The sequence below is a fragment of the Saccostrea echinata genome, unplaced genomic scaffold (assembly GCF_033153115.1).
Source record: "Saccostrea echinata isolate AGI-Se365-2 ecotype Australia unplaced genomic scaffold, CSIRO_AGI_Sech_v1 ptg000056l, whole genome shotgun sequence".
In the NCBI taxonomy this organism is placed as follows: Eukaryota; Metazoa; Mollusca; class Bivalvia; order Ostreida; family Ostreidae; genus Saccostrea; species Saccostrea echinata.
Window position 1 is genome coordinate 12,335,597 of NW_026889805.1, and position 17,147 is coordinate 12,352,743.

A 17,147-nucleotide genomic window follows, 5' to 3' on the forward strand; every position below is an offset into this window, starting at 1 on the left:
CGTATAACGAGCTAATACAATGTTACGTGGATTGACTTATCTGTATCTGTCCACCATCACTGAGTCTTGATCCAAACACAGCATCCTTCCGGGTCTTAGTCCTGGAACCTTTCGCTGTGTCTCGACGATCCCCTCAGCTTAGTGCATGTATCTAGCACATGTCATACCAGTGTTCTTGACGCTACAATGACGAATATTTTTAAGTCATATGTTTCACTAATTAATGTTTGGCAACACTACTATGTTTGGCAATTCATTCTCATAAATAAATAAATCAATCAATAGGTATAAATTATAATGGTTACCAGTTAACATAAGTCAAAACAAATTATTGCCAACATGGCGCACCTTACTTTCGACTTCCGGTCATTCACTTCCGCCCAGACATTTAAACCAAAATTTAAATGGACAAAATATTTCACATAATGTAACAAATCTGAATACAAGAAAATTGCGTACAATAGCACCTTTAAACTCTATCGATATAATACAAAAGCCATTCGAACACTCTCGCTAACCGTCACACCTGACTGAACAACAGGTAAAATTGTGAGAGCTGGCCAAGTTCAGAAATAAGAACGAATACGTATTCAGTAATAAATTTACTTAAAAAAAACTATATACATAACGAATATTAATAATATTATAAGTAAATACTTACCACGGACCTGTCTCCGTGCCAAAGCCAAGATACTGATTGTATGGCAGCTATTTGCATGTACAATTAGAAACGTGTCTGCAGCTACGCTTCTCTGCCGGGAATGACCAGGCCTCAATTGTTCTGGTCGGCCAAGCTATTTTGCAAGGGCTTATGGGTAGATGGGGCATAGGGACAAAACGCGGGAAATACAAATAATATGTACAAGTATAATAGTGATTGTTACAAACACTGATAACTCCGTATGGCAGCTTATGGCGAAGTTTCTCAAATGCAAGTCAAACTCGAGGTCAAGAGGTCCAAAAAAGTTGGTACCCAAAGAAAGGTCTTTCCTGTGAAAGAATGGGTGGACTTAACGCCCTATTTTGGATCTTTTTGCCACTACTCTACCAAGCTATAACAGTGTAAATGAAGTGAATCCAATATATATTACAAGCAATAGATAGAGTTACATATACATGGTTATATTAGGTAGAACATTTGTACAAAAGCAGTGCCCTGTTGCCATGAATCAAAATTGAAGCAACGACACATTAGTGTCGTTTCCAGAATTTGGCATGTACCCGGAGTGGTCTTAAGGTCACGTAATCAATATTAATAGGAGGCGGGGCTATCGATCGGCATCATTGTTGACATCTCTCTCTCTCCCTCTCCCTCTCTAGAAATTCGAATATGTGTATGACATATTACAGCGATGTCAATATGAAATTAAAAAAAAATGTGCGGACACGCAAAATTAAAACAACATATAATTTGCTAAATTCTGAGAACGGCAACCAAACACGCTCCACGACGTGATTTAGATCGAGGTCAGTTTGAAGAATACAATGTAGCTGTTTTCACGAGTACACTCGCAGGTGGACATCACGTGATGAATTGTAATATTTAACAGGTCAATCGAAGTCAAATCAAGGTTAACCCAGTCATAACAATGGAAACGAGAAGTTTGTTTTGAACATTTCTTTTTGTTAAATTAAGTGTGAGCGCACGTTTGTCGGCTCTTATCCTTTTAATATGACATTATTTTGTTCAATATACAACTACAGATTTCTTAAGAACAGCCGACAAACATGCGCTGACTATGTATTCAGACGATGAAAAACACGTGACTCTGATTACCTATTGATATTCAAGAAATCTTCAGACACCATGCCTTCGATATTTATTTAGTTTACCTCGAAAAGAGCGTTTTAAATTCACATCTGTACCATGAATACACGGTTAAGATATCGGGGATTTATATGATGGAAAGAAATAAACATTTTATGAAACTTAAATTTACGGCATTTTTTCAGGCCAGTTAAGTCCACCCATTCTTTGAAACCCCTAGCACCAATATTTCAAAAGTAATGGCCAAGGTTAAAATTAAAATTTAAAATTAAAGTATGTCAAACTCCAAGGTTAAGTTCAAAAGGTCAAGTTGTTGGTATCCAACGGAAGGTCTTGTCACAAGGAATACATATGCGAAGTTTCAAAGCCCTAGCATCAAGTGTTCAAAAGTTATGGCCATGCAAGTTTAAAGTCTCATAAAATTTTGCAAAAGCGGGTTAAACTCTAAGGTCAAGGTCAAAAGGTCAAATATGATGGTACCCAAATAAAAGTCTTGTCACATAGATACCATTTTTCAATGAAAATCGACCTCGTAAATTTACCTACCTTATCTTTGATCATTTGCAAAATTATGTTAAGACGTTCTACATGTAATTGTAACACAAGTACTCCGAAGTTGATTTTAAAAAGATGCTCGAGCTTCTGGTTGACAATGTCTATGCAGCTTTTGGAGATCAAGTCTTCCAACCCATGTATCGGAATTTTCATGGGAACTAATTGCACCCCGTTATTAGCAGACCTATATTTTTTTATTCATTTGAAGTAGAATTTATTCAAAAAGTTCTACATGAAAAGAAGAAATCTTTTGCTTTGGCCTTCAATTCAACATTTAGATATATCGACGACGTTTTAGTCAATTAACAATATTCATTTTCATCTCTACTTTGATTCGATATATCCCTTTGAACTAGAAATAAAAGATAGGGAGTCTGACACATCTGTTTCATATTTGGATATTTTACTGGAAAAACACGTTAATGGTAACCTAACAACAAAACTGTATGATAACGTGATAACTTCAATTTTTCTATCTTCAAACTTTCTTAGTTACGTAGCAATAGATCAATGTCACCTGCATATGGAGTTTATGTCTCCCAGTTGATTCGATACGCAAGAGCATGCAACAGTTTCTAAATCGAGACAAGCAAATAGGTTAATTTTATTTTTAAACAATGTCTTATTATGCAAAATCATAATAGGATTGGACAGCAGGCTCTGTCTATATAGATCCTGTCCATAAATAGGTTGATTATACAATGATATCAACAGTCTCGTTTAAAATCAACATTTCGCAAATTCTATGGTCGATACAATGACCTTGTCAGCAGATACCATCTATCCTTAAATCGAATGTTGTCTGATTTTTTCATAGAAATTGGTAGGCCATTATTTTCAGTGAATTGTTTACGATTTTTCCGATTGTCCGATAATAAAAGGAGCACACGGCGGGTGTGATCTTCCGACAGGGGATGCTTACTACTCCATGACACCTGATCCCACCTCTGATATTTTTAGAGGCTCGTGTTTGCTCTAAATTTTTATGGTTCCATGGACTTTTGAGTTTGATTATTGCTCGTTATCTCCATAATTCATTCCGATTTAAAATATTTTTTAAATGTTCAAAACAAATCTAAACTTCACCTGTTGAGTCAATACCAAAATTATTTAATAGGTGACAACATGACACTCGGGAACAGGTACCGTTATTGAAGATTTAACATACATGTATACTTATACTCATCATTTTGTTGAAAGAGCGTCAGATCTGATAAATGAAATAAAGTTTGCTATGAATTTCATGTTATGTAGACCATGAAGGGTACACGTGGACAATAAGTAACTATACATTATATCATTGTTGATGCCTTTCTTTAATACGGATTTGTTAAGTATATTTTTACTTCTCTCTGATGTGTACATATTTAACTAAGGTCATCAAATGGAGAAATGGTACATACAAATATATATATAGGGTTGAGGAACAGTCATGCATTCTTTTTTATGAATATATTTGAATCAATTATAAAGCAGGTTATGATATACTCCAATAAATCCTATTTTGTCCAGTTAGAATATACAGCATGAACCGTTGAATTTTTCATATGAGAATATTCATTAAATCTTAATGTTATTCTAGAGCTACATGAAACAACTAGAACTTTCTTTAATGGATAGCGTGTATGAAGGTTTACGAAATTCAATTTTAAGTTATTAAGATATGAATTTAAGCATAAATCATGGGGCTGATTTTTATTTTGGTGGTATTGGGTAAGGAGAAATTGTCGCTTGTAATCACTATTGACATGGCTCATGAAATATGTGCAGAAAATGTGGTTATCACTAGTGTTTTCTTTTTAACTCGACTAACTACGTTTCTAACAACTTGATTTTACTTAAGATTAACACTATTGAAGGATCTTTTATTTGCGTAAAATGAACGGTAAGAATACAGAGTCTGACACATCTGTTTCATATCTAGATATTTTTTTTAAAGAAAAAGACGTTAATGGCAACCTAACAGCAAAACATTATAAACGTAATGACTGTAATAGAAAAGAAATTCAGCCGCACAATTTTTGTTCATCTAGTCAGAGATATAGGCTATCAGACCCCTGTAAGAAGATGGTGGAATCAGACATTCAACATTGAAATTAAATGTGCATTTTTTTTAAAAAAAAAAAATTACCATTCATAGATTATGTGTGTTGCAATTTATAATTTTTATTATTATATTTCAGTAAACTAAGTGATGTGAATACATTTGAGTACACTGATAAAAAATAGAACACATATCGCTCGGTAATTGCAAATTCTCACGCAAATATGCTTCATGATCTCGCAGAAGAAAATGTATCATTAAAGAACAGGGATCACCTAGGGCTTTTTTGGCCCTGTGAATTTCTGAAAGATCAAAACCGCTCAGTTTTAGTTGAAAATACATTAAATATCACTTGGACCCTTGGTGATTTGGTCAGTTAAATAGCATATGGACAGGGTCATTTTATGGAAAAGTGAATCTAGCTCTTTAACATCAAAATCAAGAGAATGATTGACATAGAACAAAGATTTAAATGTCGACGAATTTTCCGTTATTTCTCGATCATGACAAGGAGCACAGGGCCGGTGTGACCGGTCGGCAGGGGATGCTAACTTCTCCATGACACCTGATCCAACCTCTGATGTTTACAGGTCCGTGTTTGCTCTCCTCCTATTTTGTATTGTTTAATGGACTTTTGAGCTTGAATACTGTTCGTTATCTCCATACATTTCATGTGTTAAAATGAGGGAAATTGAACCATGGGTTTTAGATATTTTTTGAGATTTAAACAAACGGATGTCCTTCGGAATAGAACACCCTGTGTCTCAGTAGATACTGGCTCGAAAAAGAACTGCTCAATGACCACACAGATCTAACTTTTCAGCCGTCGATGGGCAAGTGAGGTTTCCCAACAAGAGTAAAAAATTCTCGAGGGGACGCAAAGCGAATCAACCAACCAACCAACCATTAAAGGTATCAAAGTGAAAAAAAAGTGTTGATATAACGAACAGTGATCGATTTCAATAAAACCTACAACAATACAAATCTGTAAACAGGGCATAAAAACAGATTCCTGGAAATTCCAGTGGTGGGATCAGGGCCTAGGAGGAGTAAGCATCCTTTTCACATCCGCCGTGAGCTCTCTATATTGATTAGGTGGATGGAATATTCCGTAGTCAACTGAGTATAAAAACAAAGGCCAAATAATTGGTATGAAATGTGACCTAATAATAGGTAACATTTCCTAATTAGGTCATAATAACGCCCATAGATTTTATTAAATGCTGATTTTAAACATAGCCAATGTTAGTTGTTTTGCTATGATAGATTTAATTGTTGTCAAGAAAACATTTTGTGTTGTAGATAGTGCTCGGTGGTGGATGTCTATTTTCAGGTGGTTGTGCTAATAGCTCTTGAATCTTTCCCTTTAATGATTAAGGAATCTGCGGAGAAAAGGTCTTTCGTCATATTTATTTTTGTTACATTTCTGAAAATTATTTTAATCCAAATTTCTAGAGTAATTACATCTAGCTTAGCAATAACAAACCATATAACAAAAAAAATCTAATTTATTTGGTGAATAATTTTCGTAGTTATAAACTAATTTGAAGCCGTGGAACTGGGCAAATTATCAATAGTTTTCATTCCTATCAAAAGAATTATAATTTGAATTTGACCAGTTAAGAAGTAATTCTGTTGTAATTATCAGGTAGACAAATATTTGTTTTTTCAAACAGACTTTAATTAATTTAGCCATTTTCAAAGCATTTGAATGTAGGTTATCTGATTTGAAATGAGAGGAACATTTTGAAATGGCACTCAAGTAATGAGACTGGATCATACTGACGTAAAAATGTACAACATTATGTAAATCTCTCTCGAATGGTTTGAAATTGGATGATTACAAGGGATTGAGAAACATCTAAAACCGTGATGTATAGTAAAACGGGAACGTGGATTTCCAGTGAATGGCGGACCCACCCAGAATGAAGAGCTTATATCCCTGTGGCGTGGGAATCCTGGAGAGATATTTGATATGGTTTTCAAAAGAGCAGCTATGTTTGTTTGTTATATGATGATTCTTTCACACACATTTGCCGGAGAGGAAGCCACCTTACATCGACATAACCGTACGTGTAACTCTTTTTCAATTTTATTTTAGAAAGACATATGTTAGAGAGTTGATATACTAGAAAAAAAGAGACGAGTTTATCAGGGATTTCAGGGAAATTGTTTGTGAATATTAACTAGTCTCGTCGAAATGGATGCCTATATGAATGTCAAGTGTGAGGGTTTACACTGTTGAATTATTGATCGTGTTTATGATATATTAGAATGAAATTTTCAGCTTGAGTTACCAAGAAAGTTTCATAAATTATAAGGTTTGTAACAGTTCTTGCATACCATCATTAAAACGGATGTGTCCAGCTACAAAAATTGACACATGTATTTTAAATTATTGTAATATTTTACTTTCCAATCGCAAAAATCCTGAAAAAAAATGGAAAGACTTATTTCCTCTACTAAAATAGCAGTTAAACTACCTTTGCCGTAAGTGGAGATGTTCCTTTATTACAGGTGTGTAACTGACCCCATAATTACTGGACATTGTGTGTAGTGTTTGATATAGTGGAGAGGTTCCTTTCATTACAGATGTCTAATTGACCCCATGGTTACTAAATATTGTCTGTAGTGTTTGATATAGTGGAAATGTTCCTTTATTACAGGTGTGTAACTGACCCCACGATTACTGGACATTGTGTGTAGTATTTATCCTTAGTGGAGATGTTCCTTTTCATTACAGGTGTGTAACTGACCCCACAGTTACTAGATAATGTCTGTAGTGTTTGATATGGTGGAGATGTTCCTTTTATTTCAGGTGTGTAACTGATCCTACAATTATTGGACATTGTGTGTAGTGTTTGATATAGTGGAGAGGTTCCTTTTATTACAGATGCCTAACTGATTCCACAGTTACTAGATATTGTCTGTAGTGTTTGATATAGTGGAGATGTTCCTTGTATTCTAGGTGTCCCACTGACCCCACGGTTGCTGGACATACTCTGCAGTGCCTGCTGTAAAGGACTGACGCTCAGAAAAAGTCTCTGTGTAGTACGTTTTTGTATGAAGCCGCAATGTGCCAAATTCTGACAACTATTGGCTGTTGGATGAAACACTGCAATGTTTTCTGACATCATTCCACAGACATTTTTCATAAAAAAAATGTTTCTTGTATATATGTATGTACCTTATTAGATTATATATGTTCGATATATATTTTTGTTAATAAAAACAAAACATAATGTAGAAACTGAATTATTATCATATCCATGAGGTGTTATTCTTTTTTCTTTTTTATCAAAAGAGGCTATGATCAACATGACACTGATAGATGTAGTCAACGAATTCATCTTCATTCATATGAATAGTTGAAGCATGTATTTATGTTGTGTGTTCAGATAGAAATCCTTATTTTCCATTTTAGCTTTACCTTCATGTAAATATATGGTAAATAATTGTATATTTTGAAATGCAAAAGCAACCGTAAGATATAGATTTTTACTTATACGTTTATTTTAAATACAAATTTTCATTACTTTACAAAAATCATAACTGACACAATATATATTAAATTGCTACCCAAACGACCGACAGTTTGGGCCACGGCTTACACAAAACCGTCTAACACAATTGTTATAGTGGTACCAGGGTACTCGGCAGCATATAGCACAATAAATGTCCCCAAACTGTGTACGAAGAGAGGGTTGGGATGCAATAAGATCTGTAGGTGGGTTAGGTTGGACTACCCCAGGGTTTCCTGGACCCTCTTCGGGAGGAGTCACGGTTCTGGTGATATCCTCTGGGGGGAATATTCCTGGTCTTGGTCTATAGGGCCCCCACGGCGGATATCGCCGGTTTCTGTGCCTACGTAAGTGATCATACTGAGTTTTCCAGTCTGATTCTCGCCACGGCTGGCTGATTGATCGACTTCCAAACCGTCCAGAGTGGCCTGCTAGATAAAAGATACTCCTAGTATGTAATACATTAATTCGACTGAAGTCTCACTTAACAACAGAAACTTTATCTTAATGCATCTTAATTGACTTCTATGTAGTTTTTTTTTCTGCAGAAAGAACACGTAAAATTTTTTTCATTGACTAATGATCTATAAGGTTTTTTTCCTTACAGCTGTTGTAAAAATTGATATTGTAGATCATTTAGGCAACATTTTTAATGTAATATGTCTAACGCCTCATTAACGAACTCATAAATATGCCTGTGGATCGTATTTCTATCAATTATATCATAAAAAATACTATCGTGACTTGCATGATAACCAATTGCTAAGATATTCACAAAAGACTTAGGGCTACTTGTACAAACACAAACTTTAAAAAAAAATCATCAATATAGATACCATATTTATATTTATATAAGTATTGAAATGAATAAGTTTAGTCTCATCAAGTTTAATTTTTGTTCATAATTTCTCAATAATGTCCCAGGGAGTTATGAAAATGATAGATATTGATTTATAATTGGAATAACAAAAAAAAAAAAAAAAAAAAAAAAAAAAAAAAAAAAAAAAAAAAAAAAGAAGGATTTTAAATAGAAAATCTTTAATTCCTCTTGATTTACAACAAAAATGAGTACAAAAATTTTTAATCAATCCATGCATCTAATGTTCTGTTTGTATTATGTAATTTAGGAAATATTATGTACTTAGATAGTTCTGGCGAGAACGTTGTCTTTAAGTAATATATAAATTACTGAAACTATTATATCCTGTGTAATATAGTGTACACGTTTGCAATTTTACCAGCATATGTACTTAAATGATATGTATTTTGTTTGCTTTGTTTATAGTTTTGGTTTTGTTTATCACTGTTCGTTATTTTCATATTTCATGTCTATGTTTCTAACTAGATGTCTCTTGACTCTAACAAACTAAGCTATTTGTAGCAATTTGTGTCAGACAAATTCACTCTGGTTATCATAAATTATGAAAGTGTCATTGTAACTCACAGTTTAGGACATTGACTTGCAGTGCTAATTATTCTAAAGAATAATTATTGAATTAAAGCTAAGTTACCGATTAAAAAAAGATTATTGATGTAAGACGAATTACAGAAAGATATTTTTCTTTCCAAATATTACCTCCATCAGACAATAAACTCTTTTTTATAGTAATCTTTATGTAAGATACACTCTGTAAAGTATCATTTATTAACATACTGTACATCTTTTGATTTAGAGCACCAATAGCTTATCATTTATTGTTTATAAAGGCTAATGATAAATCATTTCCGTTCACATAAAAATGTCTGCGTACATGTATTCGGAATTACCAATTTGCTATTGTGTACTAAGTAATAATTGTCATTAACTGCAAAAAATATGTTATATCTGCATGACTCAGTAAATAAAATGTCAGAAATATTAAAATGTTAATAGAATAGTATTTTGAAGAATCAAGGAAGATCTTACCTGATTTTCGACTCCTAAAATTTCCTCCTTGAATAAATCTTTGTGAAATACCGAACTGGACAATCGAGATGAAGGAGAGAAAGAAGTACGGCCGCATGTCGATAATGATTTGGCGTGATATGTGTCACTCAGGTAAACCTCTATTATTAGGCCTCTCTTTTGTCGCCCGACAACTTCCATCAACTAATTAGGGCTCCAATTCATCTGTCACAATCACAACCTGAGTAACACCTAATTATATGTTTGTATATCTAGCTTATATTGGTCATCAATGTATTTTTTCGGTTTGCAGTACAGGAGAATTTCCTTTTATGATGGGTATGTCTATGATATTGATGCTTTTGAAATAAATGAACTTAAAAAATTTTGAAAGTAAGTTAAACAGAGGACGTGGTACAAAAGTAAGACAGTAGAAATTGGAGGGATTCAAAATCAGCTATACGTTCTAAATTCTTTTAACATTCCAGTCAACGAAATTGAATTTGAATAAAACCCTATCTGTACTGGATTCCAAAACTTTAAAAATTCCTTACAAAGATGCATTGCAGGATACAGTAAATGCTCAACCTTTCAGTCTTCACCGAAATATTAACTGCTGTGACGGGAAAACTTCAGACGTACTGTGCTACAACTTATTCAGAAGTAACGCCAGTGTAGATTTTGAAACACTCAAAAGAGAACTTTAAAGTCACAAAACCAAAATTAATACTAAGTAACATCAAAGTGTACGACTTTTACAAACAGTGTATACAACCTTTCCTCACGAAAGACTAAAGACCAGGTCATTTGACATAAAAGCCAACAGCTTTTTCAATAAAAACGGAACTCATTTATTTTCATATCTTGTGATTGGTCTTCTAAAGAAATAACTTTGTTAAAACATTCTTATTCTACACACAAGTACTGAGGATGCTAGAGTTTCTCTTTGACAGTATATATGGAGATTTTGGAGACAAGGTCTTCGAACAACTTGTTGGAATCCCGATCGGAACTAATTGTGCTCTTTAATGGCCGATCTTTTTTTATTTATATTTTTATGAAGCAGAGAATTTCTTCAACGACTTGTACATAAGAAGAAGAGAGTCTTCCTTTTAGATACATCGAGGACGTTTTATCATTTAATAGTTATATTCATTCGTATGTTGTTTCGATATATCAGATTGAACTCGAAATAAAAGACACCGCAGAATCAACTAAAATAAATCTGTTTCATACTAGTATTTGGATGTTATACTGGCATTGTCATTTTCCTTTATTTATGTAGTGACATTCCACTATGACCTATATATGGTGTGTATCATACATTGTGTCTCCCAGCTGATTCGATACGCTGTAACATGCAATGAGTACGATCAAATTTTAAATAGAGGCAGACTACTGACAAAAAAGTTGATATTTCATTGATTTCAACAATCTCGTCTAGGTTGAAAGTAATATTTTGCAAATTCTATGGTCGTAATAATGACCTCGTTTGCAAATAGAACCTATCGTTGGATCGTATTTTGACTGATGTTTCATACAAATTAGTGGCCAGTACTCCTTTAAACTAATCAATGAAGAGGGCTCAAGTCTGTCGGTCGACAGAGGATACTTATTCCTTCTAGGCACCTGATCCCACCTCCGGTGTTTCCAGGGGTCCATGTTTTTGCCGTGGTCACAATTTGTATCGTTTAAAGGAATTATGAGATCGATCACTGTTCGTTATTTTCACCTTTTAAAGATATATACAATAATGGTTAAAGGCTATTTATGTTTTTTCTACAATAATGGTTCAATATATTTTGTCTCTGTCTCTCTTTTTCTACACCTTGATTAAATGTAAAATATTGGATTAAAATTATTGTTTAAAATAGTGTTTCCACTAAAACGTGATAACAAAAACAGACTTAATGTAAATTTCGCTAAATAATCTAGAAACTAGGAAATTAGGTGATCAAATTCCTCAAACGAGTCAGGGCACTTCAATTTGTTATTAATATACATCGACAGCTTATCATCTATTCAAATACACAAAAATGCTACGTTGAAGTATCGTTGCAAACAAGGGATTTGAAGAGAGAGAGAAAAAAAGACGTCAATGAATGTTCATTATTTGAATGAGTAATCGTGAGAATAAATTAAATATCAGGGTTTTTCGTGCATCGTGAAGTTTTTTATGCACTTTGTTTCTATATGCAATTTTATTCAAATTATTTTTTAAAGGAAAAAATAAGCAAGCAAGCTTTCATTCGATCACTGTTCGTTATCTTCACTTTTTCATTGGTCTACCCTTGTATCTAAATTAAAATCGGAAAAAATAGTCCTAACCAAGCATTTTGAGCATTTTATTAGATACAATTTAATATTGGAAAACCCTATTAAATTTGTTTTGTCCATTATCATGTACATTATTTTGTACAATGTATGTAAATTAAATATGAAATACTCCGTCTACCTGATAAATACATAGGGTTCACGGCGGGTGTGACTGGTCAACAGGGGGTGCTTACTCCTCATTAGCACCTTATCCCACTTCTGGAATTTCCAGGGGTCCATGTTTTATATTCTTACAGATTTGTATTGTTTGTAGTTTTTTTTCTTAGATCGATCACCGTTCGTTATCTTCCCCTATTTCATGTAAAATGTGATAATAACGAATAATTATCAATCTCATAAATCCAGTAAACGAAAATAATCTGTGAATTACTGATGATTACTTATTATTATTAATTATCAAAACCTCCATTGGAGTAATAAAACCCCACTTATTGAACAATGGTTTAGATACATATACAAATTTTTTATTTGTCATCAAGGATTTCTTTTAAAAGATAGGTATATTCAAAGTTTGCATGATATTATATATATTTGCCACTTTTTTCAGCTTTTCAAAGTCCTTTTTATTTAAATATTTTGGATTTCCAACCTTTCGGCATGAACATCACTGAAGAGACATAATTTGTTGAAATACGCATCTTGTGCATCAAAATTGGTACCTACCGTATATGATTTACATTATGACCCCTCGGTAGAGGCCTCTGCTGGTGGACTGTTAGTCGTATTTGGCTCCAGTCTTTGCCACCTTTTATTCAGCTCTTCAAAGTCTTTTTTATTTAAATATTTAGGATTTCCAATCTTTCGGCATGAGCATAACTGAAGAGACATAATTTGTCGAAATGCGCATCTCGTGCATCAAAATTGGTAACTACCGTGTCTGATTTACAATATACTTATGAGTATATTATTATACTTAATGCTAGACCAGTATCCAGAAATTAAGATAGTCCTCTACATAAGGTTATTTCCGTAGTGACCATTAAACTAGATTAAATAAAGATACTTTTAATGGAATATTTAAATTAAGAATTGAAAAAAAAAGATTTATTCTTATATGTATAATTTTTAATTTCGTGTCGCAACAACGCAATATATTTTTAGGCAAGTACCGGTCGATTTAAACAAAACTTAGTTAACTTACTGGGAATATTCAGTAATTTGAATACAATTCTATGTCTCATGCTTGTTTTTTTTCAATCTCATACAATATATCCAAATATGATTTTTATATATATATATATATATATATATATATATATATATATATATATATATATATATATATATATATATATATATATATATATATATATATATTGAAAAATCCAATTTTTGGTACAGTAAAGTATTGATATATCCAATGAAAAAATCAAGAATCACAAGACTCGAATAATCATTTATATATATATATATATATATATATATATATATATATATATATATATATATATATATATATATATATATATATATATATATATATATATATATATATAAATTTTCAGACAATTACAAAAACTTCATTTAAGATTACAATTTACGTACTGAGGCATTTTACAGGTAAAAGATAAATGAAACAGAAAAAAGGAGGAGCACAGTCTGCCAATATGCATGTTAGCCACACTTTGCATGTTTATGGAGACAAACATTTTGAGGCATTTTTTTTTTTACATTTAATACATTTTAGAAAAGGAATCCCGATGTCATTAGTCTATTTCATATATTTCCAAAAATATATATCTTCACAAAGTCAGAGATCCTGAGTCAACATGTTGCCGTTGACTCAGGACTCCTGATGTTGTGAAGATGAAAATAAAGGTGAAGCTAATATGTTTTCTGCACTTGATATATTTGTATATTATTTTTGTTATAATTTAGGTAATTTAAAATGAAACTCTGATAAAAATTGAAAAAAATCTATATCAATTAATGTTTAAAAGTCGTATAGAGGGATCTTACAATAATCAATATGCAAGAAGTGTGGACTTAGTCAGATCCTGAAGCGCCCCTGTCCTCTTTGATGATTCAAGAATAATAAAACTCAATATGAATAGTAAACACGAATCAAAATTTAATGGGCATTTAATGTCATTAATTAATTTAAAACCAGCACTTTGCCTACCAGCTATTGTATGAAAAAATGTGTTTTGAAAAACATTGAAATGTTTTGAGGATTTACAAATTAAAGTCACTGGAATATAACAGGCTTTAGAAGAACTTTGGTTAAGAATGAAAAAATATGCGAATACTTTTCCCTTTAGAAATATGTGGTTTGTTACAGATTACAACACTTGAAAACAGTAAAAGATAATTTCTGTAATGAAATGATGAATAATTACATATCACCGTGACATATATTTGTCATAAATATGTATTAGCTTGATTTGACCCCTTATCAAATAAGAAATAATGAAAGCAATGTTAGATCACAAGCCATTTAAACATCAAATACTTAATTTTCCAATTTGTGGTAGCTATATTACTTTTAATATCCGTCATTGAATGGATAAATCTAAAATTAATTCAAGATTTAGATGTGTGGTTCGTATAACTATAGACAATTGCAATGATGATATCAATCCGCAAATAGGATAACATGACCGCTGCAGTTATACGTTACAAGTACGATTTTGTACCTTGTAACTAATATTTTAGTTATATTGTCAAAAAGGTCCGAACTTTAAGGAATAAAAAAAAATCTGATATAATCTGTTTTTCTCAACTATACTCTTTATTAAACACCCTACTTCAATTAAACAGTCTATTTAAAGTGAATTCCATAGATACCTTTGAGGAAAAGAAATCGAAAACATCACTTAATTGTCTTAATTTTTTTAAAAAAATTTTTTCGTCCCTCAGAAGTATCTCCTTGAAAGAGTATTAATTATGTAATAAACAGATATTCTTTTAAAAACTGATCTATGCAGAATTTTACGAAATCAATCATAGCTTGCTTTTTGTAAATATTTTGCAAATACCGTCTTTGTTTTGTAAGTCGTCAAATTATTGATAAAGAAATGAATTTATTTATTTATGAGTAAATTGTATTATATCGTTTCAAAGAACAAAATAAATCTTTTATATTGATTTGTCCTCTCTATAAGATGCACTTCTTACTTGAATTTCCTATTCCAAATCAGAAATACATTTATATATATATATATATAAGCAGCCACATATCCTGATAAAGTTTTTTTTTCATTTTGTCAGTTTGCATGTTCAAGTAAACAAAACTGATATATAGTAAACGTCTCAAGAAATGTGGATATTTTTTGCTACACTTAATTATATAATAAAAAAAACTCAATTAAAAAAATTTCAATTAAGAAATTATTAAAATAAAAACTCCTTCATATCTAACATTCACTTTAATATGTATATATGTATCGGCAATAGATACTGTGGTTAGAAAAAAATGTGCATTAAAATCAATACTATTTGTCTGATATTATAAAACTAAAAAAAAAAGAATAAAAGTATGACAAAATGTATCCCTATCTCCGTCAAAAAGTAAGAAAATATGGACATCCAGTACTTTATATCAATGCCTTCATGTTATCAATCAATGTCGCCAATTATACAATGTACATAACCTTTTTTGTACAGGGACGTCAATGGAGAATATTACCTGAACATGTCAGTACTGAAGTCTAATGCACCATGTACAATAGCAATGAAGTTGGGATGTATCAAATCAAAGAACAACAATTTTTCTTGGGAGATCTATTATTATTTATTTCATTAACAATGAGCCAAACCTACGAGACACGTGGTGAAAGATCAAGCTCACGTGAGAGTTAGCGATAATTACATTTTATTCAATTGAACATATGGCGGGATCCGCCCCCTTTTTATGTTGGACGGAAGACTCTGCCGCCTTCAATTACACTAAAATTACCGTACCAATTAAAATCCGCAGTCAAATAAACGGCACGGAGAATCCTAAGCCGCTTTTGGAAGATAAGAAGTATCTTTTCATTGCTGGGAAGTATCGAATTTTCCCCTAGCGGTTATTCCGGGGATGTAGCGATGGCTACAACTTCTTCCTAATTAGAACAAAGAGACAGTTGGATTCCTTAATTCCTAAAACCATCTTAAATCGACAAAATCGTTTTGTATAGAGCTTATTTTTCATCTGTCTTGCAAGGAATTAGAGTTTGTCATTCTTCCATGAACAATAGTTGGCGAGTCACAACAAATCATTACCTTAACAAAATTAAACGAAATAGCATACTAAGCCATTTCGAGAACATGTTTAAGGTATGATATATAACAAATCGCCAGTCGCAAAATTTCTATTTTAGATAGTTTCTTATCTGGTGGTAAGGTAGGTAGTAACTTTCTTAGGTCGGCAAATGCGTAATTAAAAGCTTCCACCCTGACCCGCTCCCTAGTGGCATGGGCGGTCCGGTATTTTTGTGTGGCTCGGCGTCTTCGACGTCTCTCTTCCCTGGTCAGCGTCAAGTTTTCTTGGTCTCTATTTTTTCGATGTTTGATGCCCATGTCTTGATAAAGGAATAAGGAGTCCTCTGTTTCACTCTCAGTCATATATGTCTTTCTTTCTTCCAAAATGGAAATTGGACCTTCAACCATGAAGGATTCTGAATAGATCTTTGAGTTAATTTCGCCGAAATCTTTCATCTATAAATTTTAAAATATTTTGTCAAATCTGGTGCAAATATTTTGTGTACAAAAGTTGTTAAATGAACTCTCATTGTGTCACTTGTCTTGAAGAGAATTTTACGTAAATCTTGTCTCAAAAGGTCTTGAAAGGACAAGAAAACAAACACAACAAACACACACTATTCCTAAGCAGTATATAGACCAGTACCGTTTTGTAAGAATATAATCTGAGATTTTTAGTACATTTAGCTTTTTATTAATAAGTATGATACTGCATGAACATATAGCCCCTTAATTTCAACCAACATCCCATGAATATTAAAATACTTCCTACTGGTGTTCAAAGTCTTAGAAAAAATAATAAAATAAATTTCATACTTTTACTTAGCTTTCTTAATCCCAAAGAAAGTTCAC

General features: G+C 32.4%; 1 protein-coding gene across 1 annotated transcript; it reads right to left on the reverse strand.

Annotated features, from left to right (window-relative positions):
• Window positions 1-7,846: 7,846 nt before the first annotated feature.
• Window positions 7,847-9,910, reverse strand: LOC133173439 (uncharacterized). The gene is made up of 2 exons (XM_061308428.1): window positions 9,795-9,910; window positions 7,847-8,319 (listed from the first exon to the last, which is right to left on the reverse strand). The coding sequence occupies exons 1-2, from the start codon at window positions 9,889-9,891 to the stop codon at window positions 7,943-7,945; spliced, it is 474 nt and encodes a 157-aa protein (XP_061164412.1). The 5' UTR covers window positions 9,892-9,910; the 3' UTR covers window positions 7,847-7,942.
• Between the last annotated feature and the right edge of the window lie 7,237 nt (window positions 9,911-17,147).

Bases quoted from the DNA above. Each gene is read 5' to 3' on its own strand.
- LOC133173439 (XM_061308428.1), bottom strand. From the start codon at position 9,891: ATGCGGCCGTACTTCTTTCTCTCCTTCATCTCGATTGTCCAGTTCGGT. The intron at 8,320-9,794 runs GTAAGATCTTCC...TCTTTTATCTAG, and splicing joins TTTTAGGAGTCGAAAATCAG to CAGGCCACTCTGGACGGTTT.